Source organism: Octopus sinensis, linkage group LG14, assembly GCF_006345805.1.
Source record: "Octopus sinensis linkage group LG14, ASM634580v1, whole genome shotgun sequence".
Taxonomy (NCBI): domain Eukaryota; kingdom Metazoa; phylum Mollusca; class Cephalopoda; order Octopoda; family Octopodidae; genus Octopus; species Octopus sinensis.
Genome location: NC_043010.1, coordinates 60,963,299 through 60,985,770, shown reverse-complemented (window position 1 = coordinate 60,985,770; position 22,472 = coordinate 60,963,299). Strand labels below are relative to the sequence as shown.

General features: G+C 39.7%; 1 protein-coding gene across 2 annotated transcripts in view; it reads left to right on the top strand.

The window, feature by feature from the left end:
- The window catches only part of LOC115218833 (zinc finger protein 431-like), a 24,012-nt gene extending 1,540 nt beyond the window's left edge, over positions 1-22,472 (top strand). Inside the window, exons 1-2 of one of the 2 annotated variants that reach the window (XM_029788776.2) lie at positions 12,311-12,872; positions 19,044-22,472. In XM_029788776.2, the coding sequence (XP_029644636.1) occupies positions 19,699-21,489 (1,791 nt within the window). In that variant the 5' untranslated portion in view covers positions 12,311-12,872; positions 19,044-19,698 and the 3' untranslated portion in view covers positions 21,490-22,472. Of the gene's footprint in view, positions 1-12,310; positions 12,873-19,043 lie in introns of those variants that run through there. The other variant, XM_029788777.2, reaches the window with a different exon arrangement.

The window sequence follows — 22,472 nt, the reverse complement described above, 5'->3', positions numbered from 1 at the left end:
TTTCTTTAAAGATTTATTTGTGCCAAAGTAACGAATCGTGTTGATAACATTTAATCTCTGAATTCTTCATCATCGCTTAACGTTCACGTACCATGCTGATGTGAGTTAGACCATGAATTATTAAATTGTATCACATAGAATTCTTTTATGCTTTGTTTATTTTTCGTATTTCTGCGATCAATGTTAATTATTGAGGTTTGCTTTGCCTCCCATCCTTTCGGGGCCGATAAAATAAGTACCAGTTGATCATTTGGGGTCAATGTAATCGACTAGCGCCTTCCTCCTAAATATCTGACCTTGTGTCTATGGCAGGAAAGATTATCGTCCGTCTTGGCGTTCTGAGTTCAAATTCCGCCGAGGTCGACTTTGCCTCCCATCCTTTCGGGGCCGATAAAATAAGTACCAGTTGAGTACTGGGGTTCGATGTAATCGATTCACCTTCGCCCCCAAAATATCAGGCATTGTTTCTAGTAGAAAGGATTATTAGCATTAATACATCCATGTGATTTCCAACTCTGTAGTTCTGAGTTCGATCCCACAGCATGGCACCTTGGGTGCCATGCTGTGGGATCTTCTAAATTAGATTGACCAGTTCTTTGTGAAATGTATGGAAACACATTGTATGTTATGTGTATGGGTGTGTGTTTGGGTATTGCTATTCTAGTCCAGGTCAACCCAGACTGACAGACCTATGATCAAAGGCTTGCCATCCATGACCATCCCATCTTTTTAGAGGTATATAGAAATACATTATGTAACCTGTCCTTTCCTAGACTTGGCTGCTATTTCTAGCAGATTGTGTTGATATGCAGAAGCTCCCACATTTGCTTCTGTATCTATGTGTACCTGGGTGAAATAATGTCTTGTGACATTTTACATTAAAAGATATTTCCTACAAGCCTTAAAAAGATGGGTGGGTCATAGATGGAATGCCTTTCATCGGAGTTGACCTGTGGCCAAATCGTAACATTCTTGGCTGCATCCAAAGAAAACTGATGTGGCTGACAGCCATACCTTCACAAAACAACCCCCTCACTTCCTTTCTCTTCCATTGCTCCCTTTTATATTCAGTATTCCACCATTGACCAAATCCCCTCGCACTAAACACCTTTCCCCACTTTTTGCTTCCCACCTTCACAGTGCATCTTATTCCAGGTGAAGGCATGTTGCTTAATGATTAAGATACTCAGCGGTGAGCTGGCAGAATCGTTAGCACGCCGGGCGAAATGCGTAGCCGTATTTTGTCTGCCGTTACGTTCTGAGTTAAAATTCCGCCCAGGTCGACTTTACCTTTCATCCTTTCGGGGTCAATAAATTAAGTACCAGTTACGCACTGGGGTCATGTAATCAACTTAATCTGTTTGTCTCCTCTATGTTTAGCCCCTTGTGGGTAATAAAGAAACAGATATTCAGCTCATGACCATAAGGATGTGAATTTGATTTCTGGCAGCACATTTGGTCCTTGAGCAAGGCACTTTATCTCACGTTGGTCCAAGTCACTCAACTGGTAAAAATGAGTTGTACCCATATTTCAAAAGGGCCAGTCTTGTCACATTCTGTGTCGTGCTGAATTTCCCTAAGAACTACATTAAAGGTGTGCATGTCTGTGGAGTGCTCAACCACTTGCTTTTTAATTTCACAAACAGGCTGTTCCATTGATCGGATCAGCTGGAACTCTCGATACCATAACCAACAGAACTCCAGTTTATTCCTGGATGCATACAGGGTTCAATCCCTTAATTCTGACCCTTAGTCCACAATCTTTGACCCTTGGTCTATAATCATGGACCATTAGTTCACATGTCCCTGAACCTAAGTTCATTACAATGACCCCTCATTCACAAGCATTGGCCTTAGTTTCTCACTGGCTGTTGCCCTAGTACCACTGACCCTTAATTCATGTCACAGACTGTTAGTGGAATAGTAGGGTATATGTAGACTGAGCAGGGTGGCCACAATATAGACATGTGTTTGCTGTAGTCAAAGGTGTGTTAGATTTAATGAAGCGGGTGAGCACCCAATACCCCCACTACACCACTGCATTGGCCCTTACTCCTGTATCACAGGTCTTTAGTTCACAACTGGCCCCAGTTTCTCAAGAATATTTTAAATGTTTAGAAATATCTAATGTGGTTGTGAGTTTAAGGGTCCGGTTCATTGGTTGGATGCTCAGGAGGCACTAGTGTAGCAAGGGTGGTGTGGTCTGCTCCAGGCAGCACTATTGGGTCTGCTGTAGGCAGTATGTGCTTTTTGTGGGGTCTGGGGCAGGCAAACGGAAGGGCCACCCTGGGTGGCATACTAGCTATGCTAGTGTCAGGAGGTCAGGTATTGCTACTTTTCAGAGCTTTCTCAAAACTGTCAGATTATTCTGCATCCCATAAAACTAGTTTGTCCACTGCAAAACTCTCCTGCCCACTGAAGGAGCATTCTGTGATCTCTTGTAAGAGGATAAAGTATATCAACAATTCCTACTTTATTTCAGCCAGCCTTGTAAATGTCATCTCTGTCCATGCTATGGTCAGTCATGATAGGGTTTGAACTCAGTAATACAAGTTGACGAAACACTCGTCACGCATAATTTTTATTTTAATGGTTTGATAATATCCACGACCCCTTTTCAGGGTTCCAAACAGAGCTGTGGAGTTGGAGTCGGAGTTGGTAAAATAAACCCCAATCACTTAATTACAAAGAGGAGTCGGAGGTGCCAATAGTAGAAGAGCTGGAGTCGGAGTCAAAGTTTTTTTGTTTCAACTCCAAATCCCTGGTTTCAAAACTAGTGGGAGGGAGAGGGTGGAGGAAGCCATGTTGAGAAGGAGATGTTAGACATGACCTAAAAGATTGCGAATGACTGGACTTGTTTAAAGACAGCCAAGAGCCAGGGGTTAATCCAGGCAGCACATTACGTCTGTCACTCAAGAACAGGATTGTCTCTCTCTCTCTCTGACAGGATTCATCATAGTTTCTATCTACCAAATTCCACTCACAAGGCTTTGGTTGACTTAGGATAATGTAAAAGACACTTAACAAAGCTGCTGTGCAACAGGATTGAACCTGAAGCCACTTTTTTGTGCTTGAAAACTTCTTATCCAGTCACACCAGCCACATGATATGGTTTGTTCTTTTACAGCCAAGAGCTGAGCACCTCCCCTTAAAACCCTTTAATAGGGAATTGTTAAAGTCATTAAAGTGTTGTGGCTTTGTGTGCTCCAGGTTCAATTCTTACTGAAGTCAACTTTTTCCTTTCATCCAATTTCAGGTTGGTAAAACGACTAGCCCTGTGCCTCTCTCATACCCCAACCTCTCATCTGGCACATGGCCCACTTGTCACAGTTCCTCTCTCAACTGAGAAGTCTTTGTCTTGCAAGTTACCTGGTGACCCTTGTTGATGTTGGTGTCACACAAAAGGCGTCTGTGGTGGCACCAGGTAAACAGTTCCCAGTGCATTCTGTGAAGTTGTGAGGAAGGGCATCCAGCTGTAGAAGCCATGTCAAAGCAAACACCTGGGGCTTGGTGTGGCCCTCTCACTTGCCACCTCCTGTCAAACTGTCCTACCCATGCCTGCATGGAAAACGGATGCTAAATGATGATGATGATGGTGGTGGTTGTGGTGGTGGTGGTGAGGAGGAGGAGGGTTGGAGAAGAGGCCTTGCAATATCTATTCCAACTGTTTGTTTTCTAACCACAATGTCTACGACAACACTGGTGCCAAGCTGTGTCAGTCCAAGTCAGTGACCTTCCCCATTGATAAACATCACTTTGGCAGAGAGGGGCGACCTGTATACACGGACAGCTGCCAGTCTTCCTCAAAATATCCTGCCCATATTTGCAGGTATGTGTGTGTGTGTGTAGATATACAATCCACCTCTACTAATGGATACCCTAAATATGGGTATTAACCCATTAAGTCCCAGAGTACTTAAATTTCTGAATATTAATTCTAAATTTTTACAGATGATTGAAAATAGGTTAAAATGAAAAAACTAATTATTAAAACTCCTTTACATCAAGTAGAAATGGAAATACTCGGAGACAATGTGATGTAGCTTAATTAATGTTCTCATTAATATAGTGTCCTATTTATAGGACAATGGGACTTAATGGCTATCAAGCTTAGGGTCTGTGTAGAGAAGATGCAGTAATCTCTCGCCATATCATGGTTCACCTATCAAGCACTCAGTACTTTGCAGATTTTTCTGGATAATATGTGTAATTTTATATCATGGAATCCTCAGTGTATCGTGGGTTTCTGCAGCCGATGGGTTTTTATATTTCTTTAGGTTTTAATTATTTTTGTGGGAGGCTTTGGAACGTAACACCTGCGATAGTTGAGGGATTACTGTATTGGACAACTGGTGTTACAAGTGGTCACTTTATAATTATTGTAGGTATATTTTGTGTTTATAGACAGAACACTTTATTCTACATTCCCATCTGTTGGAGATTGGTACCAGATCATCTAACAATGCCACCTCTGCTACACTGAGGGATTGCTGAAGGGAGCATTTACCTTTTGCTCCCTTCGTGCTATGTGATCAAAGGTAAGCACCTCTCTTTAAAAGTCCTTCAGGTGGAGTCAAATCTGGTTGGTTGATCTATTAGAAATAACTGTCAAATCTCCCTTAAATCACTCTCAACTAATGTAAAAAGTGAAGGAGGTGTAAATGCAAGATAATGTAGCTCTGGATATATCTTTATATGATGATGATGATGATGATATAACATTTAAGTTGTGTGTGTGAGACTCTGTCTCCTCCGATTTAGATTCCTAACTACTCCCACATTTTGCGGTGCAGTTTAACCAAAAGCGGGTATCTTATAGTCGTCATTCATATCGAGCCCTTCTGGGTATTAGCGCACGTCTACGATGAGTCTACGATTCAAAAAAAAATTTACCATCATTTTTCCGCATTTTTAATGATTTTTGCTCGGGTTATATAAGGGAAGTAACTCTCTAAAAATGCTTATATAGTTATTTCCCTTATAAACCCGAGCAACGTCGGGTGATACTGCTAGTTTTATCATAAACAAGGATCTGCTTAATCAGGGTTGACTTGGAGCTAAACAACAGCAACAACTTTTCAGGACCCCTTACACATATTTAGTTATTTAAAGAAGAAAAAGAATCAAATCGTTGAAGTTAACTACTCAGTGATGCCATCTGCATAAAACACCAATAGTTAAGTGAGAGTTAATAAATTCAATGTAGTGAACATTGAATACCTAGCATTAAATATCCAATTAACATCAAATAGTTAATTAGAAATATTTATGTAATGCATCATTAGAAAATCAGACAGAAATGTCACTTTGAAAACTATACATTTCGAACAGGAATTTGGCAGCGTCACCTCTTGCCAAACAATTATTCTGTGCCGATGAAGGGAAATAACCCGGAAATCGCGATACATAGATATTGTTTTGAGCTGAGTGGGGGTGCGAGATTCCCTTGTTCGAAAATATAAGGACACAGATCATGTCACATAGCCAGCTGGAGACTATATCTCCTGGGGTTAAATTACAGCAACATTTGTCCTAAACCAGGACTGCCATGTTATGATGGCAAACACTCTTCACTCCAAAGTACTGTTGCTGAATATCTCTCATTGAGAGATTTACAAATACTAATTTTCTATTTTATATATCAGTGACTAGTTGTCACTTTGAAAACTATATATTTGGAACAGGAATTTGGCAGCGTCACCTCTTGCCAAACAATTATTCTGTGCTGATGAAGGGAAATAACCCGGAAATCGTGATACATAGATTTTGTTTTGAGCTGAGTGGGGGTACTAGATTCCCTTGTTCAAAAATATAAGGACACAGATCGGGTTGTATAGCCAACTGGAGACTGTCTCCTGGGGCTAAATTACAGCAACATTCGTCCTAAACCAGGACTGCCATGTTATGTTGGCAAACAATCTTTACTCCAAAGTACTGTTGCTGAATATCTCTCATTGTGAGATTTAAAAATAGTAATTTTCTATGTCTTACCATATTTGTTAAAAAATTTATGTTCTGAGTTCAAACCTTGCCAAGATCGACTTTTCCTTTCATCTTTGCAGGGTCAATAAAAATAAGGCATCAATCCAAAGTAGTAGATTAACAAGGGCTGTAAAAAAGCACCAGACCAGATGCTTTATGGGATTTGTCCCAGCCCTTGGTGTTCTGAGTTCAAATCCTTTCTGGTCTCACCTGAGTGGTAGATTTAACTCCACCACCTGACACTTTGAGTGGCTGGAGTAGAATCCTCTCTGCTGCAAACATTCAGTTCTGGTTTCTGATTTGAGGATACCTCATCCATCCCCCGTTCCTTTCCTCCCAAAAATCTCAGGGACCCCCTTAGCCCTTCAGCATTTAAACCAGCTTTATAATAATATCCAGGGCTTCATTGCTACTGAAGGAGGAACCCGTCCCTGAACTCCTTCTGCCGCTGTCTCTCTCTCTGGCCAGTTGTGGCCATCTATTAAGCTCTCTCTAGGTCGTAGGTTGGATCATCTCATCACCTTGTCTTTGGTTGGCCTCTTGACCTTCTCCATTGAAAATTGGGAACCAGCCATGTCAGGCCCAGATATTCCTTGTTTTATGTTCAAACTGGCCAGATCCAGCCTCTCACACTTATCCTACAAAGTCATTCTTAAAATAAACAGTCACATCATCAGAAAAGATAATGCATGGTAAATCCCAAACAATGTGAATAAGTAAGCATCCCATTTGACAGTCATCTGGATGCTAAAGGGTCAAGGGTCAAGGGGCAAGGGTACTGATTCCTCTCTTAATTAATAGCTAAAGTAAACAAGCAAATAGGCGCAGGAGTGGCTGTGTGGTAAGTAGCTTCTAACCAACCACATGGTTCCGGGTTCAGTCCCATTGCGTGGCACCTTGGGCAAGAGTCTTCTACTATAGCCTCGGGCCGACCAATGCCTTCTGAGTGGATTTGGTAGACGGAAACTGAAAGAAGCCTGTCATATATATGTATATATATATAAGTGTGTGTGTATATGTTTGTGTGTCTGTGTTTGTCCCCCTAGCATTGCTTGACAACCGATGCTGGTGTGTTTACGTCCCTGTCACTTAGCGGTTTGGCAAAAGAGACCGATAGAATAAATACTGGGCTTACAAAGAATAAGTCCTGGGGTCGATTTGCTCGACTAAAGGCGGTGCTCCAGCATGGCCGCAGTCAAATGACTGATACAAGTAAAAGAGTAAAAGAGTAAACAAATGAAACCGAAACTATGGAAACCCAGTAGTGACAAAACCTTTATGGGTTTGAGGCAGACTTTATATCATACTAACACAAAGATCTTGCAAACTGAAAAGGGAAGCTCTATGTGATTACTAGGCCTACTAGAAATAGCAGCCAAATCTTCCTAAATTCTCATCCTACCATCTTATAAGAGGAAAGACTGTATAATATAGTTTTAGATGTATATTTCAAAATAAGATGTGATGGCCATGGTTGGAGTGTTTCTAAATTATAATAAAAGACTAAGATTACATTGATACAAAGGGATGTTTAAGTTTCATGGTAAATCATCGTTTGACACAAGTGTGAATGGAAACATCGATAAATATCTGATTGTCAACAATGAGAGAACGTGTGCTTGGTTGCACAGTCACTTGACTTGCTAAAAATAGCAACCAAACTTATCTCAAATCAAAACCTGTCATCTTTAAAAAAGCAGGTATTCTAATTTAGCTGTTTGAAAGAAAAAAAAATGAATAGCAAGATAGGCATGGATGGAATGTCTTGGCTGGAGGTAACCTAGGACTAAACAACACCAACTGAAATTATAATTTCTGATCAAAGTCAAAACTGAGACAAATGTTTAATCTTAAATGCCAAAAGTTTTATTCTTGGATTAAAATTATTACCATTAATAATAGACCACCATCACCACTACCACTACCACACAACCCACCATCACCACTACCACCACCACCACCATCACCATCATCACCACTACCACCACACCGTCACCACCACCACCATACTTCTTCCTTTTCTTCTTCCTCTTCTTCTTTTCCTTTCTTCTTCTTCTTCCTTTTCTTCTTCTTCTTCCTCTTCTTTTTCTTCTTCTTCTTCTTCCTCTTCTTTTTCTTCCTCTTCTTCTTCTTCTTCTTCCTTTTCTTCTTCTTCTTCTCTTCTCCTTTTCCTTCTTCTTCTTCTTCTTCCTTTTCTTCTTCTCCTTCTTCTTCCTCTTCTTCTTCTTTCTTCCTCTTCTTCTTTTCCTTCTTCTTCTTCTTCTTCTTCCAATTCTTCTTCTTCTTTCTCTTCTTCTTCCACTTCTTCTTTTCCTTCTTCTTCTTCTCCTTCTCCTTCTTCTTCTTCTTCTTCTTCTTCTCCTTCTTCTTGTCCAAGTCAGTCCTTATCCTGAGTTGCTGCCCTTCCAGATGGTTAGGAGGGCTACGTCTTGACATATCTCCCATTTAACCTTGGTTTCTATGACTTGATACCCTTTCTAGCACTGAGGATGTTGTCCTTAACGAAACTAAGGGTTTTCTCAACCCTACATTGTCTTCACTCTCCTCTTGCTGGCCAATCATTTTACAGAGGATGCTGGGCACATTTTGTTGTGCTACCAGCTCTAGTGGGGTTGCCTTGTTTCTCACAAAACTGTTCAGAGCAACATGACTGAGAGGATGAAGAAAAGAGAACGATGACAGGAGATGGAAAACAGTGAAGTAGATGAGAGTATGATAGGAAGAAACAAACTGATTAGAGTGACAGGCAAATGGAGGAGGCAGTAATGGAAGAGAGACAGTGATGTTAGTTAATTTTTTGGCTCAAAAAGCAAAAAGCAAGGCCATTTAGGGGGACATGGAGTTACGTACAGGGTGATGTTCATGTAAAGAATTCAGGCAACTTGTGGTCAAAGGAGACTTTGAACCGAGCGGTTGTCGGCATCTTCACTATCTCATCCGGCAGCTTATTCCATGGATCCGCAACCTGGACGGAGAAAGCCCTCTCCTTTGATTGAGATGAAATCGTCGCAGATAGAGCTTTTCGGAGTGACCCCGCAGCTGACGCTCTGGAGCAGGAGTGAAGAACAGCTCTTTCGAGAGGTTACACTTTCCGCTTATGATGTTGTGAGCAAGAATGAGATCTCCACGGCGGCGGCGTTTTTCTAGAGAATAAAGGTCGAGGCAATGTTGGGAGCTTTATATGTCTGTTGGTAAGAAGGACCCCAGTATAAATAAATTTTGGTTCTTTGTTGTGCTTTATTTTATGGACTCTGGAAGGATGAAAGGCAAATTAACTTTGATGAGATTGGAACCTAAAGAGCACTGAATAAACTCTGCAAGTGACTTTATCGGATATTTATGATTGTTTGTCCATCTTTCCTATATTACCCTTTAGTGGAGGCACAATGGCCCAGTGGTTAGGGCAGCAGACTTGCGGTCGTAGGATTGCAGTTTTGATTTCCAGACCGGGCATTGTGAGTGTTTATTGAGAGAAAACACCTAAAGCTCCACGAGGCTCCGGCAGGGGGTAGTGGCGATCCCTGCTGTACACTTTCAGCACAACTTTCTCTCACTCTTTCTTCCTGTTTCTGTTGTACCTGTATTTCAAAGGGCCAGCCTTGTCACACTCTGTGTCACGCTGAATCTCCCTGAGAACTACGTTAAGGGTACACATGTCTGTGGAGTGCTCAGGCCACTTGCACATTAATTTCACGAGCAGGCTGTTCCGTTGATCGGATCAACTGGAACCCTTGTCATCATAACCGATGGAAAGCCATGATTACTCTTTAACATTCAGATTTCTGTTAAATGTAATGCTTATTTAATCACATTGTTTTGCATTAACCTTGTAACTTCAAGATTTCAACAATTTCATTGTTTATTTTTAGAATGGCATTGTAGGGTAGGTGTGAGAGGCCAAAGTAGGCCAGCTTGAACATTAAAACAGATTTTTTGGGGCATATTGAGGCATCATAACAAACTTTGACTTTATTTATCATAGACAAGTCAGCCTGTTTGCGGGCTATTTGCTCTTCCACCTATTCTTGTTGTCGTCGTTGTTTAACCTTGACTGAGCAGATTCATGATCAATTGTGTTCCAACCATGTCCATCCAGTAATTTCATCTGTAATCATTATATCTAGGAGTACTTCATCCAATGTGTACCTCTCTTTAAAGATCATATAGTTTAATTCAAGGGGAAAATTAGCTGCTATTCTTCACAGGTCAAGCAACAACAGACGATCTAGTATTGGCTCACCGTCCTTTACTTAAACATTTAATTTACTGCTAACATAATTAATGTAATGAGCATCCAGATTCTAATTAAAAACTTTTATGCAACGAAAAAAATACAATATTAGCTCATCATCATCATGATCATCATGATTGTTCAGCATCTGCTTTCCATGCTGGCATGGGTTGGAAGGTGTGACATGGAGCTGGTCAGCAGGGGTCAGCTGTCCAGACTCCAACTGTCTGTTGTAGCTTTGTTTCTACAGCTGGATGCCCTTCCTAATGCCAACCACTTAAGAGAGTGTTCTAGGTGCTTATGTAGTCCCGGCACAGGTGCGTCAATGCCACACCAGCATGGGCACTTTTGTATGAGGCACCGACACCTGAAAGGACCAGCCTGTATGTGGGAAAGACAGCGATTTTACTGAGCTTGACATGTCTTATCCAGGTACAGCAAATCACCACATCTCCCAGCATTCGAAAATCCTTTCTCATCACTTCATCCCATATCTTCCTGGATCTACCCCTTCCACAGGTTCCCTCCACTTCTTTACACATGGAGGCGCGTGGCTTAGTGGTTAGGGTGTCAGCATCATGATCGTAAGATTGTGGTTTTGATTCCTGGACTGGGCAACGTGTTGTGTTCTTGAGCAAAACACTTCATTTCACGTTGCTCCAGTTCACTCAGCAAGCAAAAATGAGTAACGCTGCGATGGACTGGCGTCCTGTCCAGCTGGGGAACACAAATACGCCATTGAAACCGGGAAACCGGGCCCATGAGCCTGGCTAGGCTTTAAAAGGGCGAGAAAGAACTTCTTTATGCAGCTGTCCTCATCCAAACGCATCACATGGCCAAACCAGTGCAGTCTTCTCTCTTACACACACTATTCAGATACCCCTTATACCCAGTTTTCCTCTTAAATCATTTACACTGTTCCCATGCATGCACACTGACATTACCCTTACAGCAGAGAATGGTAGCTTCATTTCTTTCAAGCCTTCACAAGTCTTTTGTAGTCAAAGCCCATGTTTCACTGTTTCGTAACATAGCTGTGGGTACACAGGTATCATACAATCTGCCTTTCACTCTGAGGGAGAGGTAATATTATTCTAATAATTTTGACAAGTATGGGAAACAACTGCAGACATGTTTCGGTCTTAATTTACCTCTTCAGTGAAGCATAAGGTCCACCATATTTGTTGAAATGATTTTGAAAAAATTTTATATATTTACAATATTGTACACGATTTGGCTGGAAAACTTAACATAATCATAGAGAAAATTATCTAGAATTGCCATTAACATGAAAAGCAATATCGAAATTAGTATTAATATATTAAATACAAGGAGCAGAGTATTGAAAAGCTAATTAAAACTAATTAGGCAGGAGGAAAAGACAAATTTACGTTCAAGACATAAAATGAATCAAACAATGACTGTTTTTAATGTAATTGGCTATTCTTAAAAACTGAAATAATAATAATAATAATGATAATAATGATGATAATAATAATGATGATGATAATGATAATGATGATGATAATGATAATAATGATGATTATGATGATGATGATGATAATGGTAATAATAATGATGATGATGATAATGATAATAATGATGATGATAATGATGATGATGATGATAATAATAATGATGATGATAATGATGATAATAATAATAATGATGATGATAATGATAATAATAATAATAATAATGATAATAATGATGATGATGATAATAATAATGATGATGATAATAATAATAATGATGATGATAATAATAATAATGATGATGATAATAATAATAATGATGATGATAATAATAATAATGATAATGATAATAATAATGATGATGATGATAATGATAGTAATAATAATGATAATAATAATAATGATGAATAAGATTTTAATGTATTTCTATAGAAGAATATTTAAATAAATATAATTGAAATTAAAGGGAAACGAATTGAGATTTCATTGTAAAACCTGGAGAGAATTCGATATTCAGAAGATTTATTAAGAGGAATCGTATGAAAATAGCCGCCTTTTTTTTGTTGTTTTGTTTTTTTGGCATCGTTCTTTTTCTTTCTTTCTTTTTTGTTTTTGTTTCTTAGTAGCATTAAATAGTATAAATACAAAAGGAAGCCAAAATCTCTGAGGAAATAATTGTAGAGACGTTACAATTAGGTAAATCACCGCCTCTCACTTTCTCTCTCTCTCTCTCTAATATATTCTGTCTGTGTGTCCACAGCTGGCAGCTTGGGGCAATTTTTTATTTATTTTATTATATATTTTATATTGTATTTATATATTGGTTACATTATTATTATTATTAGTAATCTTTTCTCAGAAGTCTATAATTCTATATCGATATATATATACGTATAGCGAGAGAGAAAAAAAAAACGCCGAAAAACTAAATAAATTTTAAAAAATAATAATAATAATTAAGTGATTGTGTGTGTAATGCATAATTCGTTGAAGGGCGGGGCTTGTGTTTTCCCGCATAAATCAACGAGGGAAAAATGTCCCCCTAATATCTTACACAATAACAATAACACAGTCTGAAAAAAAAAAATAATAACACATTATCAATGAAAATCTCTCCAAAGATACTAATAAAAGCCCCCGACAGCTGGTCTGCAAAATAAAAAACAAAACCCGATAAGGTTCAGGTGAGTTGATATTTCGTTTCTTGTTCTATTTTCCATTTGAGTATGTCTCGGTCTCTCCTTCGCGGCAAAGAGACAACGATTACTGCTGTACCACATCTCTCTCTCTCTCTCCCTGTCTCTGTCTGTCTCTCTCTCTCTCTCTCTCCCTTGTTTTCTCCTGCTTCGGCTTTAATAAATAATACAATAAACCATGTAGGTATATATATAGATACATACATATCTATCTCTATCTATATATATGTAATATCTATGTATGTATGTGAAGATATGATCCAGTTCTCTTACAATAGCAGACATAAGCATAACATATCGATCTCACAGTCTCTTTTCCCCCTACCCCCGAACCTCATCGTTCAATATACTTATATCTATATCTACATATATCTATATATATATATTTATTTATATAATGGGTGTAGTTGATATCAAACCGTATAAATTAGCTTCGTATATATACGTTGACATGGGCATTTCCTCACATACGCTTCATCACTTCCATAGACATATATGTGTGTGTGTGTATATATCTATCTCTATATATCTATATATATACGCACGCATGCATTTATATACACAGATCTATCTTTTTATCAAGTGTGGTGCATCTGTTTGCTATTTCATACGGAAATGGTTATTTTTTTTGGCTCTGTTCTCGTTTAAAAAAGGGAATTGTTCTTCACAATGAATGTAAATTTTCGTTGTGAAGTCTCCATTGTGAGAAGGGGGGGGGGGTGCAATGGTGTAGCTTTTAATGAAATGGTCTTGTAATGAATTTGTACTTTTAATCTATGAAACAAACAATTTGCTGTGATTTCTGTCCCTGCAAACCCTCTTTCTCCGGTCACTCTCGTAGTTGTGTATATATCTTCACAAACAGTCATTTATGAACATGTATACATATACACACACATATATAGGTCGCTTGCACATTAGATACACACACACACACAGAGCTTCGTCAAAATTAGTGCACATATTTTTCAATTTTTACACACACGCACACACAGATATTTCAGGTGAGTCAATGTTTTGTTTCAGTGAAGTCCACACACCAAAGAATCTATCTAAATCTCTGACCAAAACTATAATTGACAAATATAAACAACCTGTATTTATCTAAAATATGTTTTTGGACATAAAAAAGAGGGGGGGGTCAGCTGGACTGGTTTCAGTCCCCAGTTGGGATTTCATCAATAATGAGTCTTTAGCTGATTAAAAAAAAATAAGAAACACAGAACTGGGAATGGTTCATTTTGGTAGGGAAAGCAAAGAATCTTCTGTTTATCAGTGACAAATGGCAAAATGTCTAATTTAGTCTCCCCCCCCCCGTCATCATGGTCCTATAAATTCATTTGACTAATTTGCATATGTGACACATTCTTGGCATCTAGGGTGATTAATAAATCGCTGCTGTGTTAACACTTTTTTGTTTCATTGCCATGTTGGATATCAATCACTCCATCGGCCAGACTTTTTGGATGTTGTTATGCATCACTGGTCACAATGTACTTCCTTGCATTGTTGTAGCTTTTGAATGATGTTCCCATGGTTGCTGGGCAGGCAAGCCAACATTCCCTCTGATCAGAAGGCTACTCCATTGCAGGGTGACCCTTTGACAGCTGAGTAGACTGGAGCAACTTGAAAAGAAGTGTTTTGCTCAACAACACAATATGCCGCCCAGTCTGGGAATTGAAACCATGGTCTTGTGATTGTGAATGCAACACTCTAACCACTAGGCAATGCGCCTTCATGTGTTGTAAGTAAAATGCACACGCACATGTCTGCATATTATGACATGTAAAGAACCAGAGTTTGTATTTTGCAGGAAAGAAAAGGAATCAGACATGTTGTGTCTCACACTTGATCTGAGAGAAAAGAAAGGTTTTAATCATTATCATCATCATCATCATCATTTAGCGTCCACTTTCCATGCTAGCATGGGTTGGACGGTTCAACTGGGGTCTGGGAAGCCAGAAGGCTGCATCAGGCCCAGTCTGATCTGGCAGTGTTTCTATGGCTGGATGCCCTTCCTAGGGGACAAAGTCTGCAGGTTCGGGGGAATGGGTAAGTTGATTACATCGACCCCAGTGCTCGACTGGACCTTATTTTATCGACTTTGAAAAGATGAAGGGCAAATCAACCTTGGTGGGAATTGAACTCAGAACGTAAAGACAGACAAACTGCTGCTAAGCATTTTGCCTCGTGTGCTAACAGTTCTGCCAGTTCACCACCTTAAGTTAAGAATCTATAAAGACAAAGTGAGGTGAGATAACAGGGATGCAACTTGGTTCCGTTCTTTGTATTGAAGCCTAAATATTTGCCAAATTCATTGATGTGCATGGCTGCTAAGGTTGATGAGTGCATCATCACCACTTCTCTCATCAGGCAACAACAAGCCATCTCTTACACCAACGATTCTCACTTGCCACTTGCCACTTCCATTCATTCAACATCCACCTGTCCACCTCTTCATACTATAAGACGACTTACTCCTGCTCTTATCTCAGTCATTCTCTTGCCCCCCTCCCATACCAAATCCATTATTCTCCTCTATTTCCGTCCCCTGTGCAGTAAGGACTTCCATTCTAAATCTAAAAAGACACAACACTTCTTCAGTCCTAGGCGTAGGAGTGGCTGTGTGGTAAGTAGCTTGCTTACGATCCACATGGTTCCGGGTTCAGTCCCACTGCGTGGCACCTTGGGCAAGTGTCGTCTGCTATAGCCTCAGGCCGACCAATGCCTTGTGAGTGGATTTGGTAGATGGAAACTGAAAGAAGCCCGTCGTATATATGTGTATATATATATGTGTGTGTGTCTGTGTTTGTCTCCCCAACATTGCTTGACAACCAATGCTGGTGTGTTTACATCCCCGTAACTTAGCAGTTCGGCAAAATAGACCGATAGAATAAGTACTGGGCTTACAAAGAATAAGTTCTGGGGTCAATTTGGTTGACTAAAGGCGGTGCTCCAGCACGGTCACAGTCAAATGACTGAAACAAGTAAAAGAGTAGGGTCCTTACTATACTTCCCTTGTTAGGGATTTCACTCTACAATCACCATAGGGGTCATTTACAAAGAGGGACTGAACACACGGGTCATAGATTCTGCTCTCGTTTTGAGGAAATTCCTTGTTTGGGAATTGTTCAGCAGACAGGAACAATGTGTATACAATGGCTAATTACCCAATCAACAATATGGCCCAGTGATTGTTGGGTCAAGTCTGCAATATTAGTTGTCAATAAATGTGATGGTTCCCACATCAGAAGCCCTGTCTGAAAACCATACCCTCATTAAGGAACACCCACCTAGACAGAGCAGTGTAGAAATTATCTGGAGAAAGGCCTCACCCAAGACTCTATTGCTACCCTCAGGGTAACAGAATGGAGCTTTGGTCATTTGAAGATTAAGAAGGTTCGTTTATAAAAAGAATCCTGTGTGAAGCTGATTGGCTATGATAACAATTGCATCGTTCAGTGCATGCTGCAAAAATCAAAAAGTACCAGCTTGTCATCAACCTCCATTTCCTTGTTTTAACCCACAAATACTGAAAGACAGAGTAAAATGTAAACTGTTGTTTTCCCTTTGATAGGTCTCTCTCTCTTTTACTCTTTTACTTGTTTCAGTCATTTGACTGTGGCCATGCTGGAGCACCGCCTTTAGTCGAGCAAATTAACCCCGGAACTTATTCTTTGTAAGCCCAGTACTTATTCTATCGGTCTCTTTTGCCGAACCGCTAAGTGACGGGGACGTAAACACACCAGCATTGGTTGTCAGGCAATGCTAGGGGGATAAACACAGACACACATACATATATATATATACATATATACGACAGGCTTCTTTCAGTTTCCGTCTACCAAATCCACTCACAAGGCATTGGTCGGCCCGGGGCTATAGCAGAAGACACTTGCCCAAGATGCCACGCAGTGGAACTGAACCCGGAACCATGTGGTTGGTTAGCAAGCTACTTACCACACAGCCACTCCTGCGCCTATATTGGTCTGCTATTCTTTATTTCCATTTTGCTGTCCTTTGGCTTTTAAACCAATTTTAACAACTCCATCACACAATGCTTCATTTGAATTATACTATTGTGTATAAAAGGCGGCGAGCTGGCAGAATCGTTAGCACGCCGGGTGAAATGCGTAGCTGTATTTCGTCTGCCGTTACGTTCTGAGTTCAAATTCCGCCAAGGTCGACTTTGCCTTTCATCCTTTAGGGGTCGATAAATTGAGTACCAGTTACACACTGGCGTTGATATAATCGACTTAATCCCTTTGTCTGTCCTTGTTTGTCCCCTCCGTGTTTAGCCCCTTGTGGGTAGTAAAGAAATATATACTACTGTGTGTGTGTGTGTGTGTATTGCAGAGTGCCGAGCTCTAATTGCGGAGGGAATGTGTGGTAGGGGTAGATCCAGGAAGATGTGAGACAAAGTGGGGAGAAAGGATCTGCAGGTTTTGGGCCTCACACGGAGGATGACGAGGGACCAAGACTTTTGGCAGTTTGCTGTGTTTGAGAAGACATGTCAAGTAAATCTGGCTGTCTTTGCATCCGTCTCCAGCTGAGTATTCCTAACCTTTCTGCTTGTGGGTGTTGGTGCCACGTAAAAAGCATCCATTCCAGTGCCATGTAAAAGCACCCAGTGCCACTCTGTAAAGTGGTTGGCATTAGGAAGGGCATCCAGCCAAAACTGACATGGGTCCCAGGCAGCTCTCCAGCTGACCAGCTCCTGTCAAACTGTCCAAGTCAACAGATGTTAAATGATGATAATGGTTGGTCAGACAAAAACACCTGGTAATTTTCTTTTTGATTGTTCTAGAGAAAGGGTCCTTACCATTGGCCTTCACGGCCCCACCAACACCAGTGACATCAACACAGTTGATGTCCCTCTTGAACATTTGTAAGTTTATAGCTGTAGCTAAAAGATGGGCATGGAAAAAATTCGAGAGGGATGATATCCTGGGAAGACTAGACTGAATAAAGTGATTAGTGTGAGGCCTAGGGTAGAGGACTCAATATGGGTGATGACAGAAGGAGAGATGAGAGAGTTGAAGGGTGGTGTAAAACTAGCAGAGTCTACCATAGTAGTAGCAGTGGACAAGACAACCTGAAAAGACAATGTGTCACCTAGAGGTAAAAGGGTGCAGTGTGTTTGAGAACAACTCCATATACCCCTTTGAGTTCAAATCCTGCTAACGTCAGTTTTATTTTTCAGCACTTCAGAGTTTAGTAAAATAAGAAGCAGTCATGCACAACAGAAGATTCCATTGACTCCATACATCTCCACCCATTTAGATACACCACCACCACCACTACCCATCTATAAATTTAACACTTTAACACAGTTTAAGAGATGAGGAATTATGTACATTATTTGCATTATTTACATTTGATGGATATTTGTCCTCATCTTGTTTGTTGTTAACACGTTTCGGCTGATATACCCTCCAGCTTTCATCAGGTGCTGCTTCTTTTAGCTTTCGTATTTTCAAAAAAAATTACGAAAGCTAAAAGAAGCAGCACATATGCTAGGACACAACAACCTCCTAAGCAGACCGAGTGCTGATATGAGCAGCATATGGGAACCGGTATTAAGAAAGGATAGGAGAATATTAGATTTATGAGCCCTAAAATTCACTTCATAATTGCCTACAGGCATATGGTGTAGTGGTTAAGAGCACAAGATTTCAAGTTCGATTCCAGGCAGTGACCTGAATAATGATAATGATAATGATAATAATAATAATAATGATAATATAATAATAATAATAACATTGAAAAATACAACATTGAAAAATACCTTAGGAATGAGAACCCAGGTTCAAAATTTCCCTAAGACACCTGATAAAGGCTGGAGGGTATATCAGCCAACAAGATGAGGACAAATAGCCATCAAATGTAAATAATGGAAATAACCTTTTAACATTTAATCTGGCCCAAATATCCTACCCATTTTATGTTAAAATTGATCAGATCTAACCTCTCAGACCTACCCTATAATGTCATTCTAAAAATATACAAATCCACCATTGAACAATGCATGATTCATTGAAAATAGTGTGACTGAAATAAGTTTTACATTTGCCAGAGCAATCTGAATGCCAAACGGTTGATCCTTTTTTATTCTCAACAACTTCACCATAACACTTCTCTTTCTTTCTTCTTTTTCAGAAAACTTGTTTCTTTTCACCCCAGAACTTAACGTTGGCAGTTTGTGGTGAAGAACCGGAATCAAGTGAAACCGTGTTTCTTTTCATGATTTTAAGCCTCACCATTGATCCCTGTTGAAGAATACTGAACGTAACTGAATGCTTACTATAAGACTATCATCATCTGGTTATGACTCCACTGAGGTCTTATTGTGAACACTGAGAACAGTCTTTCTACTTCTATAACTACTACTACTACTACTACTACTACTACTACTACTACTTGTACACCTTAGACTTTGTTGCTGTTGTTGTTGTCGTTGTTGTTGTCGTTGTTGTAGCCAAGTGGTGTTTTACTGTTGCTGTTCATTGATGTTTTAGTTTAAAGTCTTGGTTGAGACTTCTGTAGAAACTCTCGGAGTTTTATGATTTATTTATAACTGAAAAAAGTTTCTTTTAGGGATCTGGAAATATTTAATGAGGTATAAAAGAACACAAACATTATTTTGATTTTGAAAAATTGCAAGAAAGGGGCCCTTTTTTGTGTTAGTGTAAGAGAGTGTCAGGTTAAATTAGGGATACCTTTAAGTGATACCAATTGACAGACCCCTAAATGATCTGTGTTTATTAGTGAAAAGTCTTATTGCTTAAGTAATCTGTATGACCCAGAACTACCAATGGCAGCAGGGGTCAGAGCATCTGTGAAACTGCCACACACAGGGGAACTGGTGTTTCCTCCTGATGCCGATTCTAAGCATTTGCAATATTATCTTTCCTCGATTGCAAAACCAAGCAACACTACCATGACTGGGCCCAGTAACAGCAATAAATTCCAGACAATTGATACCAATGATATCCTAACGGGCCAGAAGAAAGACTCGCCTGTAATGTTGACCCAGGGGAATAATGAGAACCATTCTTCAAAAATTGCCACACATCTTGGAGAAAGGTATTTTTGTGATTTTTGTGGCAAACACTTTGTTCAGAAATATATTTTAGAAATGCATCGACGTACTCACACAGGTGAGAGGCCCTACCATTGCGACATGTGTTCAAAGCAGTTTGCTCGTAGAGACACTTTACAGATCCATAAGCGGTCTCATTTAGGTCTGAAGCCCTTCCAGTGTGAAATCTGCCAGGAAGCCTTTGCTCAGAGACACTACTTGATTATACACCGGAGGAAACACACTGGCGAAAGACCCTTTGAATGTGATTTCTGCTTGCAAAGATTTGCTCGCAGGGACACATTACAAATCCACCAATTGAGACACAGTGGAGAGAAACCGTTTGAATGTGAAGTTTGCTTCAAGAAATTTGCGCAGAAATATTACTTACGGATCCATCGAAGACTTCATAACAAAACCGAATCTGAGGGTCAGTTGTACAAATGTAGTTTATGTTCCAGTAGCTTTGCTAACAAAGCTCACCTACAGCTCCATCAGCGAACCCACTTAGTGCCATATCTCTACAAATGCGATATTTGCCCCAAAAGTTTTACACAGAAGCAATATCTTCAGTCCCATAAAAGGGTCCATATGGCTGTTGCAAGACTTTACCAATGTGATATTTGCCAGGAACCTTTTACAAACAAGGATTACCTAAGAATCCACAAGCGTTCTCACAGCGGGGAAAAACCCTATCAGTGTGACATTTGTATCCAGAAGTTTGCACGTAAAGATACTTTGGTAATCCATCGCCGGACACATACCGGGGAGAAACCTTTCCACTGTGATGTCTGTGGTAAGGACTTTGCTAAGCGAGATAAACTTCAAGTACACCGTGGGACACATGTACGGCAAAAGAAATATAACTGTGACGTTTGCGATAAAATGTTCACACGCCGTGATACTCTCGAGATTCATAAGCGTGTCCATACCGGAGAGAAGCCATTCCAGTGTCAGATTTGTTTAAAGCAGTTTTCACAAAAAGACAAGCTTCAAATTCATACTCGAATTCATACAGGTGTTAAACCATTTCATTGCGATGCATGCCCGAAATCTTTTTTTCAAAGAAATGCTCTTGAGAAACACAAAAGAACCCATACAGGTGAGAAACCCTACCAGTGTGCCATGTGCCTGAAGCAGTTTGCCCATCGAGATTATTTAAAAATACACCAGCGAATGCACACGGGGGAGAAGAGGTTTCACTGCGAAATCTGCTTGAAAAAATTTGCTCGCAAAGACACCCTGCAAGTTCATCAGAGGACCCACACGGGGGAGAAGCCATTTCAGTGTGAAATCTGTTACAAAACATTTGCACAGCGAAATAAACTTCAGATTCACAGTCGCACTCATTCCGGAGAGAAACCCTACGCGTGTGAGGTTTGCTTGCAGAGATTCTCCCGGCAGGATTCCCTTCGACGTCACTCCAAAACGCACAAAGAAAATCAGAACAACAACACTGCTATCTCGTTGTCGATGAAACATATTGATCACCTTCCGGCGGTCACCAAGTATTTATGTCTGTAAGAAACCAAATGGTCGAGTATCTAGGCAACAGAAAACTAACATGTAGATTGACTGTGTGTAATCTACTGGGATTGTAATTGGATTAACATTGCTAGATTTAACAGCATTTAGGGCAGTAATCTTCACCAGACTTTTCTTTTCCTTTGTATTTCATACCAAATGACAATCAGATCTAATTGCTTTCTAGAACTGATTAAGCTGTAAAATCATTATTTTTGAAATACTTTTCACCTCATCCAACCATTCTGGTATTTGTAGTCCACGTAATTAGCCGTTTGTAGCTTCCTTAATGTCTTTCTTTTCTTCATCTTTTAACCCTTTTCATACCAACCTGAAATTGCCCTTTCTATGATACAAACCCACTCCATATTAAAGGATACATATTTACCTGTTTTAATTTTGTATTAAACATTTTATGTTCCAAACACCTGCTTAATAACGATAAAGGTAACTATTTTATCAAACCATTCCATCTTGAATATTTTCCAGATGAATTGAAACATACAGGTATACTTCATTAAAAATATGGCTATGAAAGGGTTAGAAGGGTAAAAGAACCTACCTTTGTCCTGAATATCAAGCTTAATTTAATAATGAAGATTTCATTGATCAGTCAGTTTGCTGTAGAATTGTTTTCTTGTTATACATCCGTCATTTTTAGTCGTTAGACAATCCATTTCCTTCCTGACAGTGTGGTCATGGTTTACTCGTAGTGTACATGTAGATATATTCACTAGTAGAATCTCCTTCATCCAAATAGAGGGCTGGTCACCTATTACTGAGGCAAGCAGATTGCTGTAGCCATCAGAAGATAATAATAATAATAATAATAATGCAAACAACTCAAATACAAAATGGGAGTGTTGGCTACTTTCAGTATTTAGCTTAAATGGATTAAGTAGAATGAAGTGCCTTGTCTAAGGGTACATTGGAATGTCATTAGCAAGTTTTCAACTGATGAGATCTGTGTCTGTTGAACATAA